The sequence below is a fragment of the Cariama cristata genome, unplaced genomic scaffold (assembly GCF_000690535.1).
Source record: "Cariama cristata isolate BGI_N322 unplaced genomic scaffold, ASM69053v1 scaffold43964, whole genome shotgun sequence".
In the NCBI taxonomy this organism is placed as follows: Eukaryota; Metazoa; Chordata; class Aves; order Cariamiformes; family Cariamidae; genus Cariama; species Cariama cristata.
This window is the reverse complement of record NW_009613425.1, coordinates 576-21,896: the sequence shown is the minus strand read 5'-3', so window position 1 is coordinate 21,896 and position 21,321 is coordinate 576. Positions and strand designations below refer to the sequence as shown.

The 21,321-nt window shown below is 41.7% G+C and overlaps 1 protein-coding gene across 1 annotated transcript in view; it reads right to left on the bottom strand.

Moving 5' to 3' along the window:
• FBLN2 (fibulin 2) overlaps nt 1–20,966 on the bottom strand; it is a 78,510-nt gene extending 57,544 nt beyond the window's left edge. The window contains exon 1 of the mRNA XM_009699010.1: nt 19,586–20,966. Within this exon, the coding sequence (XP_009697312.1) occupies nt 19,586–20,966 (1,381 nt within the window). The remainder of the gene's footprint in view (nt 1–19,585) is intronic.
• Nucleotides 20,967–21,321: the final 355 nt, after the last annotated feature.

Below are 21,321 nucleotides of genomic sequence, written 5' to 3'. Positions count from 1 at the left end.
AAGAAAATGTTTAACCAAATATGACCCAAGAAGCTTAAATAACTGCCAATAATACAAAGAGTAGAAAAGTCAATTAAAAGTAAAGATGATCTGCTATGATGAATCACATGTACATCTTGCAGTACAAGTGACAAGAGGATAACTCCAAGTAGTACAATGGCAGTGCCAATTCAGAGTGCATAACTTAAGTAATGAAAGCCCTAGAAAAGCGTAACAAATCATTTATTCACTGCAATGCACTGTATATTAAACATCAGATTCCATTTTGCTCATAGGAGGATAAGAGTGACTTAAAAAAGGAAAAGAAAGCTTACCTGTACAACTCAATGCTACTAATGAGTTGGACAATGTACCTCCTGACCAGTAACCCAGATCAACAGGCAGAGGAAATACTGAGAGAAGAAGGAAAGACGCATCTGTGCAAGAGGCCTTCACTTCTTCCTCACACACATCTCCATCACCCACAGGACTCCTGGTAGAAACTTTTGGTGTTGCTTCAGGATCAAAAACTCATGGTAGCCTTAAACTAACACCAGCGGTAAGTCTTAAATTTGTATTTACAGCCAGGTAATTCTAACAGGAGTTATACCCTTATGACACCTGCACCTTCCACTCCTTTAGCCCTAATTGCAAAGTGAGAATTATAAAAGGTTCTGCAAACTTCACACAGGACTTGCCCACAGCTATACCACAGCTCTGAGGGCTCTGAATTTAAATGTGCTAGAACATACTGCATGCAGACATATAACACTTCAGAGTATTGCAGCCCTCTAAGCTGCACATTCAACAAGGATTTCTTTGAATCCTGTGGTTTTGTTGCTTAGTGCACCGTCCACCAATTAGCTTTCTTAGAACTTTATATTTACCTATAAACTTCAGTAACAGAAGCTCAAACCTTGTTACAATGGTGATAGCTGACACGCACAGAACTCTATACAGATCCATGCACTCTCCATCTCTTTTAACCCCTTGAAGTAAAATTTAATCGAAGCTATAGGGTGCACAGATCACACTGAGAATTTATTACGCTAGCGAACCACTCGCAGAAAATCTGAAGGGAAGAAAGATTTGTTCCCATTATAGATAGAGATAAGGACTCAGAAGCATACATTTTTGCAATCTGGGTTTCTCAGCTGCAGATTCAAGACTTGCAACAACCTGAAAACATGAAATGTGAATTTTTAACCTAAAACTTTCTTAAAACTTGCGTTAAATTTAAAAGTGTGGCCAGCAGTGCCAGTCATTTTTAAGCTGGAAGGAGAATGAAGTCCTTAGCGAGGCATACATTTTCACAACACAATAAAAATGAGAGAAGATGCTGATGATAAAGAAGCTGAGTCAGATTGGGAATAGACAGCTTGAGAGCATCTGCAAAGCAGAATGGATGAGAACTCTGCTGTGATGAGTCACTAGAGATATGCAGGAAATGAGGAATCCTCAAAACAGGAACATTTATCAGAGTAACACAATGTTTTTTAATGGGAAATTAATGTTTTATTCAAGTGATGTTTGCTATATGTAATTCCTTGTATCCAAGCAAGTCTAGAACTCCAGCTCCACCTTTAAGACCTGGATCTGATTTTCTGCTCAGTTATGAACTGCCACAATTGCGCAAGCCTCTTGAACAACGGACTGTGACTTTTCACAGCTGAATGGTATAAATTGGATTTATCATACATAATGTGACATAGATGTGGATAAATGGGTTTTTTTGTAATAGATAAAAGCTCTTTGGGAACAAACATTTATCCTAGTGTATGGTATAAAAGATAAACAAGTACTATAAAATCTTCCATAGATTTTAAGAAAGACTGAACCACAAAGAACGTTCAGCTCTAGCCTTATCCAGAAATGTAAACAGTTTAAGAGGGCTGGTTGTTGTCCACAGCCTGCAAGTAATTAAGCACTAATTCTCTACCACCTACTGAGCAAGAAATTGGAAAGGAAATGGTATGCACTTTTCAGGCCAGACTCAGCTGATGTATTCTGTGCATCTCCGCCATCTTCACCAGACCAGTACTGATTTGCCCTCCCCATCTAAAAATGAACAGATGAAACTAGAAATCTCCAAAGGCAGAATGACAGATTTTTATCTCAAAGTGAGGGATTTCCAGTGTCAGCTGAAATTGTCCCAATACATCCAATGCCACTCACAAAATAGAAAGATAAGGTGAAACATTTCCACTTCCCTTAAGTGGGCCTCATTTGTGATAACCAAATGCTTGAAAAGACCTTCATACATTTCACCAAAACTTTTTCCACTTTATTTGCAGATTCTTGTTCACTGAAAGAAGATGAAAGGCTTAGTTGCCTTATCTGTAATTAGACACACATTTGCCACACATTCCTAGGACAAATAAACTGCATTTACCTTAATAGGATGCTTTTACCCAGCTGAACTACTTTAGAATTGCTGCTGCTTTGTTGCACAGTAACATTTGAAAAACAAAAATTAAACCCAGTTCAGGAAAGCAGCACTCCATGGCATTTTTCCAAGCTCTACAGACCTCCTGGGGCAAAAAAAGGAGAAAAATGTTTGAGGCACGAAGGATTTTTTCCCTTCCCAGAGTCTCCAGGCCCATGTGAACCCTTGCTGGAGCTGCTCAGTGATGTCAAACACATCCACATCCTCTGCCACGCGCGGCTGAATCACCGACTGTGGCAACACAAACTTTGGCATTACTCCTCAAACCCACTCAGGTTTCATCATGCAGGTCCAAGTTTTGCTTTGGCGAACAGACTAAAAGCTTGGTCCAGACCTCTATTTTCAAATTAGACAAGTATCTATGGCAACTACAATACTATTTTAAACCATTCCTATATAGCCGCCTCCGAGTTGAAAGTAAAATAGAAAAAAATACCAACCCCACCCCATCACCCACTCCTCTAACAGCTCATAGTCTGTGACAAAGTAGGACATACCTGTCTGTTAATCTCCCTTCCCTCACTGAAAATTTCAGCAAGGCTCCATTTTCCCTCTTCAGTGATTCCTGTGGGTCTCAGCAAGAGAAATGGCTTAATTTGGCTTTCAGAATCCAAATTTGCTTAGCTCCTCTTGGGTTCCTCCTTGCTGCAGTGACTTTCCTATGAAGGTGCTCCAGGTGCACACATGGAGAGGTGCTCAGAAAGACAGCTCCCTCAAAGTTCACAGCCACTCCACCATGGCCTGCCACCACACCCCACACTGCCCACAGAGCATGATGGCTGGGGAAGGACTGCGACAGGGGCTGAGCAGAAATATGTACGTTTGAATACTTTTAATTTGCTATCTATTTACAAGGTGGAGTGGGTTTTGTTTGTTTTTAAACACTTGAGATTTAGTTTTTCTCTTTAAGGAAGACTGTGTGGCTCTCCTACTTTTTCTTTTAAATCTTTTAAATGAAAGGTGATGTTTTCGGGCAGCCACATGACTCCGGGAGATGGAACCTTACAAATAACTTCAAATACCAGATTATTTGAAACATGATGCAGGATTTGTCACTCCTTCCTTAATTTTGTAGGTGATGTCCAAGGCATACATTTCCATGCTGGAAAGTGTTTATTAGTCTCCTTTACAAGCGTGTGTGGTACAACACTTGACAAGCAACTTTACCACATACTATATATTCACTCTTCCTTGTTCTGAACATGACTTGCTACAAAAGGCAGAAATTTGTCAAATTAATCAATTTGCATAACCAGCAGTTATGAAAGAAAAAGCCAGGCAAGTCTGAGCTGTGAGAAATGTTGCAGTTAAATGCGAAACCAAGTGAAGTCTGTTTACATATTCTTGTTATCAAGCTATGGTTAGAATTGCATTTGCTGTGTTGTGTTGGTTTTGCAAACGAGGACCACTTTGCATTACTTTGAGGATTTTCTGAGCCTTGGGGCTCAACTCAATTACCCAAGCAAAGGCTCCCTGTTTCACTAGGGATACCTTGCAGTGTGGCTTGACCTCCAGCTACCAAACCCATGGGGCTCTGTGAAGCACTACACTTTTAAGGGACATGAATAAAGTTTCCATCTGTCTATATGCTAAGTCTTTGCATTGAGCCAGCAAACATTCCTCCAGCACCATGCAAACCTGTGGAGTAATTTTGCCACTTATAAACTCCTACTTACAAAACTTCTGTTTTCAATTACATAAGTTGTGGATGGCCATCAGTACTGCAGAACTGAACTCTCCCCTGCTTGACAGACTGATTCAGAGGACACAGTAGGGAGTATTTTAGTGTCAGACTAAGGTGGTTTTTTTAAGTACACACAAGTAGTTAAAAGTTGCTCAGCAGTTCAAAAGTTAGTAACCAAGTCTTACTACCAGGGAATAAGAAAAGAAGAGGGCAAACAAGATAAACGCATTTTCCAGTCTTATCACGCAGCTCTCCAGCACACAGCTGGAAGTTACTTTGCACCTTTTTTAAGGCATTTGATACCCAACAGAATCACACACAATCTGTACATCTGTGTGGCATTCATCCTGCATGCTGTGTGTAACTTCTGTAGTGAACACCAACTTTAAATTCTATACTTTAGCTCAGCCTGCACATCTATGAATGCAGGTACAGTCGTCTCCTTACTCTCCTTATTCTCCATCAGCTGCACGGACAGACAAGCTCTGGTCCACAGGAGTCCGCATGTAGCGTCTTCTCCTAATTGGATCAAGATGAGGCATAGATAAAGCCTGAACTTTACCTTCTCAGTCCCATGAGAGGCACTGCGAACAAACCTGCACTGTTCCACTAGCACTACCAGAGCAGCAGAGAGGAGACAGGTTATGAAAGCAGATAATCTGCTTTCCATTCTTGGGAGAATGCACAGATAGGGCAACACATACCCACAGTACTGAGCGTGCCGTGGGCTACGACACCAGAAATATCAGTCCTCTTAACACCCATTGCTAACTTGCAGTCTTCTCGCATTGCACCAACAATTGCTCCTTATTTGTCATCAGCTTTGGCAGTTTTCAGGTTCTGAAGAGTCTGGACTAGATTCAAGCAGCAAAAGAAAAATCTCAGCAAGGTGGCAGCAAACAGCCAGCCAAAACAAACAAGTTGTGTTTAGAAAACCTCTCTAGTTCATATTCGAGACTAGAATCAATCACCATTTCAGTAGTGTGGTCCTCTGGCCTTCCAGGAAATGGACTAATTCCTTAATCTTGCAGCATATATACATTTTTGTTTCTTGCCATTAAAAAAAATAAAATTTGAAAATGTTGTGGAGTTTTCCTCCTTTAGTACCAGGGCCTACCTGTGTTGCAATTGTACCAAAGTAAGCCACAATTTGCTCCAAGAACAGCAGTATTCTGACCTAGTATGAAGGCAGTACACAAGGACAATTCTCATGCTAACATACTTAGGAGATAGTACAATTACTCTTGGATTATACAGTAGCAAAAAAATTAATTATTCTCTCTCTAATATCTGAAAGACAGAGCTATATTCATCTGTAAAACAGACCATAATCCAGATGCTTATGGTCAAGTGCATGATTAACTCCCTGGAGGAGTTGACTTTTCTGTGTCATATTTGGAACACAGCAGTGTGAATCTCGATTCTATTATATGGGCATGGATGGGGGAAGCATATTCATTGATCAACACCAGCTCTTTTTTTTCTAAAGGAATATGGTTTGTGATGCTGGATCAGTAGGCACCAAGCCCTCTCCTGCCTGTCATGGGAAGAGGGGCTCATTCATGACCCTCATCACCGTGTTGAGGGCTCGGTCAGTGCTATTGACAGCATCTCCATAAACATCCATTACCCAGACATCAAATTTGTGGAATTTACAAACAAAAAGACAAATGGCTATAATAATGTATTTGTATAATGATTGTATATTTTATGAGGTATTCATTTACTATAAATTAACTGTAAGATCTGGGAGAGGAATTTGAGTCTAACTGAAAAATATAACAGACAAACAAATAAGTTTTTTGTGACTGCAAAGAAAGCCTTGTGAAGTGAGACCAACTGTTGTATGTTCATGTGAGATGTAAGGAGTTCTTTGTCAAAGATAGCATTTAATTTTTAGAATTCCTAATGCTTAATGGTTGCCCTTTACCATTTTAAAGTAATATAGGAGGAAGCCATACAGATAAATTGAGTGTATACTTTACTGAAACTAATGGGGTTAATATGGCATTGACTGGACAGGATTTGACTTTCAAAGTCTTTTTTCAAGAAACATTACTGACTCCATTTAAAAGCTGAATAACAGTAAGCAGTCTCTCTGAAATATCAGGATCAGATTTGAAGACTGTGTAAAGCTGTTCACCATACCAAAATGGGACTTTAATATTACCTAATAAAGGTCAGATCCCATAGCTTAAAGTACCGACAAAGTAGTGCAGACAAACAGTAGTGCTGATGAAGCGTTCCACCTTTGAAGTCACTAATGTTACCTTACACATGAGCTGCTTGCTCTGCCAGACTGTGCTGGCATTCTGTAAGGTCGGCACTAACCAAAGTGAGAATGGGGAATCAGGACTGAAGGTTAACGGATGCTTAGCTTCAGCCCCAAAGTGTTAAATTCATTTAACCTTAGTACAGGAGTGTGAGCATAAATGGTAAGTCTAAACTGGCCTCTCTGCCACATGACAGAATTTTTCAGCATACCAAATTATTCGCACTGAAAAGCAAATGTAACTAGTAGAGTCTAAAAGCTCCTATTCATTGTAGTTGTTTGGTTAAATTCATTAAGAAATCCAGTAGTATAACTCTTTTTTCATCTAAATTGGTTAGTTTCACCTAAAACCAAGGCAGTGAGAGTCTCTGCCTGTCCCACAACAGATTCTTGGTCATGCCACAGTACAAACGTGCTCTTCTTGTCCCCGGGGCCAAGAACAAAGGAAAAAGAGTGCAGACACTACCAGGAAAATTGCTTCCCAGGGCCATAGGCCAAGCAAGGCAAAAGTCTGTATTTCAAGAACATCTGTAAAGCACATTCACTAGTTTAATGCAACAACCAAAACTTCTGAGACCAGGGCACAAGATTTTGGAAAGTGTCCATATTTATCTTCCACCTCACTTAAAGATGCAAGCAAAAACACAATTTGCTTGTGACTGCAGTCAGTCTAAGTTGATTGAAATTAAATACTCATGTAACCTTCTAATGTAAAACCTAGTCACTGCTGATATTTACTATAATTTTCTTTCTATTTCAATGCCATGAGTTAAGACAATGCTTATCAACTTTGATCCAGAACCAGTAAAAGTACAAATTTTATCATTATTACATGAGACATTACTTAAGTGTATGTTATCTTCAATGAAAACAGTTCCTCAGAGTAAATCTCTTACAAAATCATTTGGCTAGAACACTGTAGTTTTGAATCTGGAAATGAAAACTACTAGTAGTTTCATGCAAGGCAATTCCAACACAAGGAAAATTAATGCACATTGCAGAGGAAGAATTCTTGGATAAGAGGGAGAACTATACTAATCTTCAGCTGCTTATAGGCCATAAACAAGATGTTTTATAGAGGTAGCTGAAGAATTACAATTGCATCTACTTGAGCTTTAGAGAGAAACAGCCATCAACTGAAAGCTTAATAGCCAAATACTGAAGCATTTGGCAGAGTTGTTGGGTGTAAGGCTTTCCATGCCACCAAGCAGATAATGGATTGACTTAATACTCTTATCTAAAAGTCCTCCTAGTGATTTCTCAGAATCATTATTAAAAAAAAAAAAAACAAAAAAAAAAAAAAAAAAAAAAAAAAAAAAAAAAAAAAAAAAAAAAACCATAAAAAACAAATGAAAAAAAAAAAAAAAAAAAAAAAAAAAAAAAAAAAAAAAACAAACAAAAAAAACCAAACCAGACTCCTTAAACACCATTAAACTAACTGAAAGTTTCCCATTCTGCTTGTTCAATGCAAAAAAGCTCTTTAACCTTATGGAAAGAGTCATAAGAAATGACCATTATATATAGTAAGCTCCATTTTCATTAAAAAGATATATCTTCAGTAATGAACTTTACTTTTTTTAATGACAAACTAGACAAGTTTGAACATGAGTCTTCTACAAAACCCATCCTCCCAAAACACACCTGTATTGGGCACACAAGGCTATCTGCTTTCACCGCTAAGGTAGCTGAAGAAGATGACATGCTTTTCTTTTCAGTGTTTGCGTTTCAGGAAATTCTGTTCCCCACTGACGCATGGTTTGTGTTTCTGGAATTTCTTTTGCATGTGCTATTGGCATACAGTAGGTTTGGTATTAAGTATAATAAAATCTATGTTACAAACCACTGACGGCAACATATAATTGTTTCCTAAGTCCCTGTAGGATGTCTCAAGCAGAATATGAATATAAGAAGCACTTTTGATGCTTCACTTCACACAAGATGTTTGACTCTATAATATTAATCAATTTAACTTGTGCTCAGAAAATTATTCCAGTAAGTAGCACATACAATGTCTTTCAAAACTCAGACAGAAACTAACATATAAATAGTGAGAGGTGAGAAGAAAAGGAAACTGAAGTATAGCCAGATGTTCTTGTTGCAAGAGCTCATTCATTTTCTTCTCAATTCTGTTCCTTGTATATGAGCCAACTCCCGTCAAACTCCAGCTCCCATGCTCCAAACACAGCTGATGTTGCTCACAATGAATATAAGGAGGAGGTGAGTGCTATTACAGCCCAATGCCAGACTGTAGCCCTCACTTGGTGATATTGAGCTTATTACTCAAAAAAATACACCAAAAGCACCTCAGTGACATACTAAGGTCAGATCATATTGCGTAAAATTGGCTTAAAATTTCTTGGACTATGTATGATATCCATGGCAAATGCCATTTTTTCCCCATCTGGTACTCTTCTGTCCCTTTTCGACAGGGCTCACTGAGGATCCTGTACTAAGCACATACTTGCCTTTTCAGTTTATTTGGGTTTTGGCAACTTGTTGACTTCTCTAACACCACTGGAGGCATGTCTTCCTCCATTTCTTTCCTGCAGCTCTCCCAGAAGAGTTCCTGTATTGGCCCCCAATGTCTGGTGGCCGGCATGAAGCCGCAAAGACCCCATGCTGGGCCGCAAAGACCCCATGCTGGGCAGCAGCCACCCACAGCCATTGCAGCAATCAGGGCCTGCCACTCAACCTCCAAACTGCAGCTATCAACATGCCCCAGAGTGCCGACTTCAGGTGAAAGGAAACATTTCCTTAATTGCAAAGCCACAAAAGTTGGCTCCTCGAGGGCTAAGGGAAGGGGAAGAGGAGATACACAGCAAACAAGGAGGGGGAAAATCTACAGTGAGGTCCAGTGGTAGCCAGAAAAAGCAGGGAAGGTAAAGGTGCAGCGCAGATGGATAACACAGGAGAGAAGATCCAAATTCTCCTTCTTGAAATAAAATTTCTACATAGTGACCCTCAAACAAAATAAAGCTCATCCTAAGCATGCACTTTACATGTCCTTGAGACATACTCATGCACCCAATTCAAATAACCTTAGTGGAAAGGCATACAACACTGTATACAAACCTATTACTTGTGCAGTACCAGTCACTGGAGAGGCCAGTAATAACCTTCCCTCTGAATTGTTACAGTAAGGCTTCATTTTATGATTTTCTGTTTTTAAGATGTATATTATACTCAGAGCAACAGCTCACAAGAGCATCAACTTTCATAACAACTTTTAAAAGTTATTGATGCAAATCCTCCCCTTTCATGCAACTGTTTATAACATTAAAAGATTTTAAACCCAGTGTTGTTGGAGCCATAAACATTTATTTTAGTACTTGGTAATTCAAAACTACGGTCAAACAACTCTAAGCCCTTTTGAATGCAATCAGCATCCCTATGTTTCACAACAGCAACACAAATGCAACCAACGCTCACAGAAACAAGGGAGAAGGAATTGTTGTTATGTGCATTTTTCTAAATTGCTCCTGGTTTGTTGTATGAAGGGGTTGAATAAGTTGCAGCCAGAACTGCACACAGCATGACCAGGCTGGAGAGCGGCAGGCAAGGCAGCTGTGCAGGCATAGCCTCGGCATGCTGCCCACCTGCATTAGCAACTCCTATCACCTAATTAGGTACTTCATCACCACCAGTGAGGCCCAGTGATGGAGTAAAACCAGTAATTCCACCAGCTAGTGAACAGTTGCAGACCTAGAGGCTCTGTAATGTAGCTGCTTACAAATTCATTTACTGCAGGGTGCTTTGTGATTCCCAGCCACTCCACATGTAGCGTCAGAGCAAAGATAAAGTGGCTCCAGGGGGGCATTGCACCTCCCTGGCCCCTCAAGCAGAGGCAGGAAAGGGGAAAATACGCAGTGGAGATTTGCAGGTCCTAAAGACTGCAAAATTACTTTTTTCCCCTATCCCTCTCTCAGATTTTGGCTTTGCGCCAACACCATCAGCGCTTTGGGATGGCAGTTTAGGACTTTTGGTGGCTTTGGAAGAGAATTGGTCAACTTGGGTGCAGCACAGACAGAGTAGGAAGAGTCAATAGAACATAAAACCTGCTCACACATAAGGGGATCTTTATAAAATTCCAATTGCTGCTGGCTTGTTACCTAAGAATCCCTAAGAGGTAAGAGATATTGCTCACTGTGAGGCCTGGGGTAATGAAATTACAAATCCTTTCATGAGTAAGCATATGTTAGAAAGCTACATTTATTTGGCCTACATATTTGAAACTATTCAAAAGATTATTGTCTCACAAAATTTGGATCAGAAATTACTACTTCTATTTGCCTTTCTCTAACAAGGAGCTACATTCAGGGTTGTTTTTAATTCCACAGTGATCGATTAGAATACTACAAACACTACTGCAAAGAAGTCTCATTTAAATTCTGTTTTCTGAAGAAGTATCAATCATGCATACAAAAAAAAAAAATACTCTCAGATACATACTATAAATAACCAGCAAATGCAATCCCCTTGAGAAACCTGGTGAGCCCAACAGCCTTGTCTTTTCAAGTCGTTAATTAATTTGTACAAGAAAACTCCCATCTTATTTCCATAATTTGTCTCCAGCATGTTTTAATTTCAGAACTGAGATCAAATGTTCTTGTTGCAAACCATGGATGGAGCCAACTTTTCACAAATGATGATGTTTATCTCTTCCAAATAGGTACATGGGATGGGTTTCCAAAAATATTTTGATGCCATCATAGGTTATGTGCTCAACTCCAGTTGAATTTATTATTTCAACATATAAGATTTAAACTATCTTAGTCTTATGAGGAGCAGCTGAAAGAACTGGGGTTGTTTAGCCTGGTGAAGAGGAGGCTGAGGGGAGACCCGATTGCTCTCTACAACGACCTGAAAGGAGGTTGTAGCGAAGTTGGGGTCGGCCTCTTCTCCCAGGCAACTAGTGACAGGACAAGAGGGCATATCTCAAGCTGTGCTAGGGGAAGTTCGAGTTGGAAATTAGGAGGCATTTCTTCACAGAAAGCTTCATTAGACACTGGAATGGTCTGCCCAGGGAGGTGGTGGAGTCACCATCCCTGGAGGTGTTTAAGAAAAGACTGGATGTGGCACTTAGTGCCATGGTCCAGTTGACATGAGGGTGTTAGGGCAAAGGTTGGACTCGATGACCCCAGACGTCTCTTCCAACCAAATCGATTCTGTGATTCTGAAAATCCCAGGAAGTTAAGGATATCTGAAAACCCTAGTCTGTGTTCAGTGTCACTGTGGAAAACCTGTTCCAGGCAGACACTGCCTTTTGGGCTTGTGCCAGTGCCAGTAGTGCTCTGCTCCTCCAGGGCAGGATGGGACATGGATACTGCCAATATACATTCCCCAGCCAGGTGTGAATGTTTCATCCTGTTTCATTTTTTCTTCAACTATTCTCTGCACCTCCCCTTGGTATCAACACTTAACACGATGGATTTCTTTAGAAGAAAATGCTCCAGCCAACCGCATGAGTAATAGTCCTTGTGCTGCAGCAAAAAGAACTCAGTGTATAAAATACACTATCAGCAGACGGGAAATCTGACTACACCAGATCATCGCACCAGATGCTGGGAAAAGGACCTTGCTCTTCAGAGTGTATTTAATGAAGGCAAGACTAGCAAGATCTGAAGGAACATATGTGTTCGTCCCACCTTGTACTGTACATTGTACCTGCTTGCCATGGTCCCCAGTGATTCATAGCCTTATCTGTAAGATCACACTGAAGCAAGGAGCTGTTATCTTCATTTTATGGGTAACTCAGGAAGAGAGAGAGTCGCCTTCTCAAACATCTCTAATTACTAGATTGGCAGGTACTGGGGTTTAAAAAGAAAAGACTTCAAGACCTGAACATTTATGTAAGTTGTTGAGGTTCTTAAAAATCTGCATACACCTGACCATACAGGTTATGCAGACAGTTTTTAATAAAGTATGGTGCTGAAACTTGGCATTCTGCATACCAGGCTTGTGCTTGCACCACTTCACAGATCTTCACATCTTTAAGAAAGGATCCTCTAAACTATTTTCTCTGACTAAAGGTCGTAAGCTCCTGGTTCAATATACAGCTACCACTTAAAATACTCTGTAAGAGTTAAGGACCAAAACAGCACCATAAAAGCCTGACACAAAAGTATTGCTAATCAGGAGATCGTGACCTTTGATTAATACCTCTATTTCAGCACAGAGATGCACATGATGAATGGGAGGTCTGTGGTGAGGAGGGCTTGGGCTCACCAGTGGGATTCCTGCAAAGAAAGAATAATGCTCCAAATTCAGAGCCCGCAGCTTTGAGAGGCACGCTGAAGCCCAGGCAGCTAGAAAACCAGCAGCAGTGGTCTGATCCATAGCAGTTCCCAAAACACAAACAGGCAAGCAGCAGTCATGCAGGAACATGTCCAGAGAGATCATCTAGACACAAACACCAAACCATCAACACTGGCCCCAAAAAGTATGTTCCTGGGTAGGGCAAGTCTGGACACTCAAAATTCAGCTGCTGCCTACATGCCTAGGCTGGCAAGCTAGACCAGTCCTCCTGATCCGTGCTCAAATTCCACAAGTGCCACTATTCAAAGCACTTCATACAGGCCTAATGTTGCATGCACTGGTAGCAAGAGCTTTGGAAACAGAAAGCCAGGCCACATGTGACAGTTCAGTGCCTGGAGATTTGATACTTTTTGGCTACTGTTTATTTCGGAGGCTGCAAACAATTAGTCTGAATACACTCCATGTCTTGGGGCAGGCTTTGGTTGTCCTTGCACCCTTTACTCACAAATCCATGCCAGAAGCAGTGTTTAGCATGCACACACACTTGAAATTACTAGTCTTGTTAAAACAGAACGTGTCAAGAGGGCCCATCCCAGCACAAGTGGCTTCCTTCATCTTGCTGTGCAACCTCAGCCCCTACTTGTGCTTTTAGGTATTGGAAGACAAAGACAGGAAAACACAACTGTGGTGACTACTGCGTGTTGGGCAGGTTTCCTTCCAAACCTTGCGTGTAGGGGTCAGACCTAGCTGTGCTTCATCCTGCAATGCTCTGCTGAAGCACAGAACTTGAAGTGACAGGTTCACTGTCAGCAGGGCTCATTGGCAGTGGCCCAGCAGCCCAAATCTGCCAGCTGGTCCAAGAGAGGTCCCTGCACGAGCTGCTCACAGCTTCACCACCAGCTGGGCCAGTGGAGCTGGATGAGGAGGGGGTGGCAGCCCCCGGCCATGGGCCCTGGGGTCACAGCACTGAGGTGAGCAAGGGAAGGGGTCCAGGAAGATGTTGTGCACTAGAAGCTGTGAGAGGACCAGCCTCCCCCATACCATACATGGTATTTTTTAATTAGGAAAAGGTTGCATTTTTTTCTTTTTCCTCCTAAACTACCATCCAGTAACTTAATAAGGTATGAATGCTATTTTTGGCAGAACAGATAGATCTATTTTGCGGTTCTCCCTTAAAACACTTCTTAGTTTTACAGTATTTTAGTCTTCCTCTTTCTAGAAGCATCTCAGCCTGCCTTATACTCGTTCACGCTATCTTCCTCTATAATCTTATTATCTCAGAACTTTAACTACCAAACAGACAACTGAACGCTGTCACCCGGGGCTGTAATTCACACTGATTCACACTTGCTGGCCCAGAGGCTTTTCTACCCGCACCCCACTCTCCTGAGGTTTATTTTTCTTCCTCAGTTATCCTAGTTTGAGAGCTCAAAAGCTGATTTCTTCCTGTTGCAGAAAGAACCGGGATGAAGTAGACAACATAGGAATAAGCCTGAGGTAATTCAAGTAAATGTGAAAGGACACGTCACCTGATACCAAAAAATACAAAGTAATTGCAAATAGATTTTGTGTTTCTGAAGCACCATCCATAGCATTTTCCCACCTCCTGTGCATTTTATGGTGGCAGTAGGAGGGACGAAGGGTCGGTGTGCTCAGGGAACACCTCAGAAACCCTCACTGCAGGTTTGTTTTATGGATCTTGTTTCCTGTTTGTCCTCAGTTCAGAAATTCAAGGTCATCTTTCCTCATAAGCCTCAGTATCAGCAAACATGCAGAAGATGGGTTGGTTGAAATCTCAACTACATCCTTAGAAGTAACACAAGAGCCTTCCAGTACTTCCTACCTGATCAGGATTCACATGCAATAAATGCCATTCTTGCATCCACTGATCTCAGCTTGCAAATATTTACTTGGTGCAATTTACTTCAGTTGGAGAGCAATTATCCTTATCTCTAAAAACAACTATGATAAACTGGTGATTTTTTTAAGTGGAAAAATACCTCCATTCTGAGACACAATGGTTCCAGCTAGACACAAATTGCTATTCAGCCTGCCAAAACCAGAATGCAAATCATAAAACATTCACAATGAGGCTGTTTGCTACCTGAGTTACATTTATCCAAGCAGCAGCACTCTACTGGCAGAGCATAGGGAAAAGGAAAAAAAGTGGGAAAATCGTAACAAAACTTGACAGTAAGATCTTTAAAGATGTTTTATTCAACCCTCCTCTGTTCAGGGCATTTTTGGGATGAGGAAATAGGAAATACAGAAATTAAAACTCCCTCTGTTTGCTGCTCTTGCAGTAAGTGACAGGATAAGATCAATGTTTGGAAAGAGACTATAGAAAGAATAGTCTCCATCAATCTCATCCCTTCCCCTGGTGAAAGTACTTAATTTACACTTTCTCAGCTGAGTAATTGCCTCTACTTTACACTTAGAGTTCCTTTAAGGAATGGAGTAATTAGCATTTGCCAGAGAAACTTCAACAGATATGTATGTTGCTGAAGAAAGTTGCTCTTTAGTCTATATTCAGGATCTATGACAAGTGCATTCACACATGGAGTACAAGACAAACACTGCTACAGGCTGGCACAGAGCACGGGGTAGCAGAAACCCCTGAGCAGCAGCAGCCGCCCCTGTCAGAGGCAGGAAAGCATCCACTGGGCTGACACAGTCCTTAAGAGCTGGTGCTGCGCTTCACACCTTGCAAATGGAGAAACCAACACGCCAAAGTTACCATTTTACCAGTGGGTTTGCAACAGGTCCCATTTCAGTGACAGAAGCAGCACCTGCATCCTTCGTGGCGGCTATGAATGGTGTTGCTGTCCCAGAAAGCCACCAGTGAGGACCTGGCCTCACACAGCACTCAGATCATCTATCTGCAAAACGGCTGGTCCAGAGAAGCTCAGAGCAGCCAAAAAAGGAGAGGGGGAAAAAAAATCCCCAAACAAATGGTAATTCACTGGAGTCCATGAGTGAAGATGCTAAACAGACCTGAGCTCGCTGATGTGAAATACAGTGCAGTATTACATCCTGTTGTATATACTTCTGTCTAACAACAGCAGCTTTTTAGATGCAGAGTTATTTCTGTCCCTGGGCTGGGCAGAGCTCAGCACATAACCCAGGGCAGCCTCTGTCCCAGGGATGGGGACAGTCCCTCTCCTGGGGACCAACCCACGTGTCAGCAAGAAGGGAAGCAGTGCCTGCCAGCTTTACAGAGTTGTACTGAAACACAGATGAAAAACGAAGCACAGAAGGGGAAAGAGAATCAAAATACAAAATTAACCTTCCCTGAGCACCAGAGTACTCCACGTTGTTTCCACCATTAGATTACATATGAGCCATCAGAGATTTAGCAGATGAAAACTCAGCTACATATAAAACCAAAGTGAGATACATAAAGTATAAGTAATGAAGCCAAGTTTTTAATCAAAGGCATCAGGGATCCAACCACAGCTGAATTCTGGTGCAAGGACATAGCTAATTGGAAGAACAAATGCAATAGCCATCTAACTTGGGCTGAATTTTTAGTGGCAGCAAATGTTTCTGTGAAGCCTCCTATACTTTTCTAAACTCTGGAGAAAAAGGAAGACAAAAAAAACCCTCAAAACCTAGAATGTCCCTGCAGTCACAAAAATGTATCTCTCAGTGACTCGGTAATGTCAATAAATGTATGTTTCTGGAAAAAAAGCAATTAAGACGAAAGGTTAATAACTGTATTGATGATTTCAAGAAAAGAAAAACCCCAAATAAAGAAAATCTATCCCCATACACAGACTGATGAGAAAAAAAACCAGGAAAACAGAGCTGGCTGAACAAAATGTGTGCTCACTGCTTCTGGGTGCCCATGGGCAGGGCAGGGTGCAGCTGGCGCCCTGTGAGCACCTACTTGTTTTGGGACACGAGCGATTCTATGTCTGCATGAGGGCTGGCTCACATTGCACCCCAAAGAGCTGGACAGGGCCCCAACACTGTCTTGGGGCCACCCAGGTGCAGCCTCTGAGGTAAAGCCCAACTACACCCAGAGGTGCGACACCACCCCGCTGCGAGAGTGGCAGCCTCATTAGGAAACAACGAAATGGCCTTGCAGGTTTTAAAAATGAGGGGATTGATGTAATTTACATCATGCTGCTGATTCTTGAGGGGAGAAAAGAAGTTATTTGGTAATTCTGGTAAATTATGCCATTTTATAGTTAGAAATACATGCACAAAATTTATGTTTTCATTCTATATCTGAAGGCAAAATTAGTTTTTCTTTCAAGTCTGCCTAATATCTTCACTCACCCTCTATCACTGGCTCAGGAGTCACCAAAGAGACAGCAAACGTATGTGTTTTATTACTTGAAACATACAGATCTACTCACATGTGTCACAAGCACACCAAATAAATCAACAAAACAAGTGAATGTACAGCAGTCCCTAGGCATGAGCGCTGGCACTAGCCATGTTAAGGGAGATTCTTGATTTTTGGAGAAGGTTCTGTAGTTTCTTTACAGCCTGTAGAGATCTGCTTCCACCAACTATTCCTAATAGGCATGCTGGAGTGGACAGGGGGCAGGGGCTGCCTGGCCAGGCCCCGCTTGCCAATGGCTGTGGGGTGATGCACACGGTGCAAGGACACTGGCACTCACTCCCGGGATGTGCAGCAACTCCACGGGCCAAACAGAGAACCAGCAGCCTCTGAGCTGTATGGTCTACAGCCAGAGTGCTGTGCTCCCAAGGGCTATGTATTTTCATTTCTACTTCTACAATATTTAAAGGAAATTTTATGTGTGTGTGTGTATATATATACCTATCTATATCTATATATCTATGTCAGCTAAGGCAAAAATGGCATCCAGTGATTTCCAAGCCTGATTCTGTAGGCTAGACAATTCATGCCTGACATGACATCCATCACATTCTGTTCCTATCCAACAGGCATCCCAACCTAATCCAGACCCCAACTAGACCTATCTCAGCCAAGCAGTTCCCAGGAATCACAGACTGGAAATCACCCAAGGAGACTCTAAAATGTAGTAGTTAGCTTTGATGCTAAACACTTTCATCCCAATAGGCTTTCTTAAACCCTCTCATTGAAAATTTCAGGATGGTCTACCCATCTTTCCTTTTAGAGAGAGAAAAAAAAAGGGAATTTAATTTTAACTAGATTGTTTTTAAGTTACATCAGAAAATGGGTTATTGCATATTAGTCCTAACTCAGACCCATGTATTATGCACAGCCTTGATGCACAGCTCATATCAGATTTTGTGGTAGGCTACAACAAATAAAAGGGAATATCTTTGCACTTCAGCTGTATGGTAATACCAAGCAGCTTAAAATCTGACTACAGATGAACTCAGTGCACCATGTAGGCAGATGCTTTTTGTCACTTGCACATTTGCACAGAGCAGATGAAGATGTTGTGGACAGATCCTCTTATTGAGGTTACACAAACTGGAAGGCTGGAATCAGTTCACTACTCCCCTAGGATAATCAGCTAGTCATCCCTGTTTGATTCATTTTTCACATAACAAAAGGAGCTAGAAGTAAAATACAATAGGCATCTGTGAATAGAAGGTAGCATAGAGGTAAGGCTTGGAGCATATTAACTATCTATTAAATCACTTTTTAAAGTCTACACTTCCTAATGGCATCCCTCTGGATGGTATCTGTGCTCAGCTAATGTTTTCTCATTTCAAGGCATCGCATTCAAACACTGCTGTCCGGTCAGTACTCCTACAATGCAGTGAGGTTCTTCCAGTAAGACTGGTTTCTAGAGCATTGCTTTGGTGAAATCAAGAAGTCAAAGTCTGACTCAGATTATAGCTGCTATCACTAACTGTGAGGTCAAAATTCACACTAAAAACATAAGTGGAAGTGAAAGAAAAAGGCTACAGTCTCCACTCATGTACGTCTTTTGTTGGGTAAACAATCATGAGGTGCTGTTTGTGTTGGGACCTACACTCTTAGCTCCAATCTGCTCTCCTCCTATCTCCCTTAAAGTTCTTGAACAGGTGAACTAAGCAGCCCAAGATGTATAAGGGCTACCTAGATAACCCAGGAAGAAATATCACTGTCTAGGGAGTAATCAGTATTCTCTACTCAGACTGCAAGTATTATACATCCAAGTCTCATGAGAACATTTTGTGCCACATCTTGAAAAAGGAGATATTACTCTTGATTTGATGAAAAATGAATTGGAAATATGAGCTGTATTTATAGCAATGAAGTTTGCATTCATTACAGTAATGAGCATTGCATAAAGCATATAATCAACATTCACTGCAGATGTCAAGAGGAATCCAGAGGCAGAGAGGAAATACGTACACTTGCCACAGCTGATCATAAACATCATAAACTTCCAGCCTCCAAAAAACAGAAAGCAAGAGGCAGTCCTTTTTATCCCTGCTAGTCCTCAGGGGTATTTGAGTGTATCTATCAAGTTCTTGTATTAACGAGCTTAGACAGCCTTTCAACCATATAGGATAAATATTACAAGAAGTGCTGTAAATATTTTGGTAGTAGAAGCACAACTGTTTCACTTCCTCCCCAGCAAAAGACAAAAGCTACAAATGTGATTACATTCAGTTGTAACTGGAGGATCCAAGCAGATAACTAACTAAATGCTTTTGTGTAGAGTAAAATGTTTCTCTAACATCACATTAGAAATTAAAAGCAGGTGATGGAAGGAAAAGGTCAGAGTTTAACAAATCACCATCTGAAATAAAGTCAAAATACCAGAAAACACCATCCACTGTCTGCAAAATCAAAGCAAGGTAGGCAATAGTGAAATGGTATCTATTATGTCAAATGAAACACAAACCATCTTCTGAAAGAGATGAAAGAAAGATGGTTTGCTTGATTTCATGCCCACATGGAGCACTAAAAAGAAAAGAACAGTGGATATGCACCAACATTATTATGAGTAAATGCTCTCTAGACTTCTACACTGGAAGTAGTTCTTACCTTCTGGTAACCTGGGGTTAGCATGAATAGAGTTGGGGTCCCCATCTTCCTCAGGATGGTAACGATAAAGCGTCTGTGACTGCTTTTGGGATGACTGACTACGGTCTTCCTTTAGAGCAACAGGAGGAGAGGTTGTTGCACTGAACTTTACCTTGGGGAAAGCATTTCCCCCATGTGTTTCATGGGAAGATTTTGACCAACTCGGCACTGTTAAATTCACCTCTTTCAAGCCTAGATACATGCTGTTCCCTGTGTCTTCTTTTCTGGCATGCTTTTTCATTTTAGAGTGGGTGGCTCTTTCTTGCTCATGTCTCTCTCTGTCCCCTTGCTTCCCCTTTGATCTCCTCTCCAATTCCTCCAGGTGCTTGGGCATCTCAGTGGTGGCTGTTGTGTGCTCCAGAGGAGCACTGGTGGTTACTGCTGCTTCCTTATGTGTCACTTCCTGGAGGGATGCTGCAGTGGTGCGGGGCACCCTCTTTCTCTCACTTCTTTCTGTGGCACTGCGAACTTCAGAGGGAACCTTAGGCACTGGTGTGGTGAGCGGTGCAGCTGTTTCTTCAGTGTATGGATGAGCCGGAGCCAAAGCTGAAGGAGCAATGCTGACTGATAGGTAGTCATAATCCTCGCTTTGCTCTTGGCTGGTGCTCTCTTGCTCTAGGTGGGATGAATAACTCCTGTATTTTTTTGGAGACTCCACCTGGGTGTTGTCTCCTTCTGGTGCCTCCTGGTCGTAGCTGTACGGATCGTCGTAGTGCCTCTCTGGTTCACTGTCTTCAGCATCTATTGGACTTGCAGTGTTTAAGGCGAACGTGTTACAATCTGGAAGCTGGTAGCACATCAGCTCACCACCAGCGTTTGGGCAATGGCAAACCTTGCAGGGGGGCATGTGGAAGGTGTGCCCCGCTACATACTTCTGGCCCTCATGGAGGCAACCTATTCTCCCACACTGAGGACATCCATCAGCTGGCACCACCGCGTCAATGCAGTTTGGGGGCAGCTCTGGGCACAGCATGAACTGGCAGCTGATCTTGCCTCCTCCCTTGGGGCATGAGCACTCAGTGCTTCCAAAATCCACAAAATAAGACTGCCCTTCAGGTACTTTGCCATTGATAAAGCCCACATTGACGCAGTCATAGTACTGGTAGCCTTCGCATGTGCAGCCATGCTGCAGGCATGTGGCACAGCACTCGCCAGGCTCCAGCACATCCTCAATGCAGTTGTCCAGGGGCTGGCACTCCGCGCCCGTGCAGTCCCTCTGTGCATGGGAAATGGCGGTCCACAGCAGCACCAGGAGGATGGCATTCGAACAGCTCTGCTGCCAGCTCTGGTACCTATCCATAGTCTTCCCAAACAAATATAGCTCCAGTCCAAGCTTGCACATTTAATGTTTTGTTTTGTTTTTTTTTCCTAGAAGGCTGTAGATTTAGCTCCAAATCTGCAGTGTTTTCCTGAGTTACCTTTTCTCATAGATCCTAGAGTTATGAAAGAAAACTCTGTTAAAGACTATACTCAGCACATATCCTGTTAAACATTAGAAGTCTTTAAAAGTTGGGACTAAATTCAACATCTGGAAACCTAAGTACAAAATTAATCGTAATGTCTTCCAAGCATTGTAGGCACTAAGTTTGGAGTTGCATGCTTCCCCTCCACCCCCATTTTGAAAAAGAAAGAAGGAGAAAGAAAGGAAAAAGGTTGTGACTGTTCTTTTTTGAATCTGTTCACAAAATGTATATATG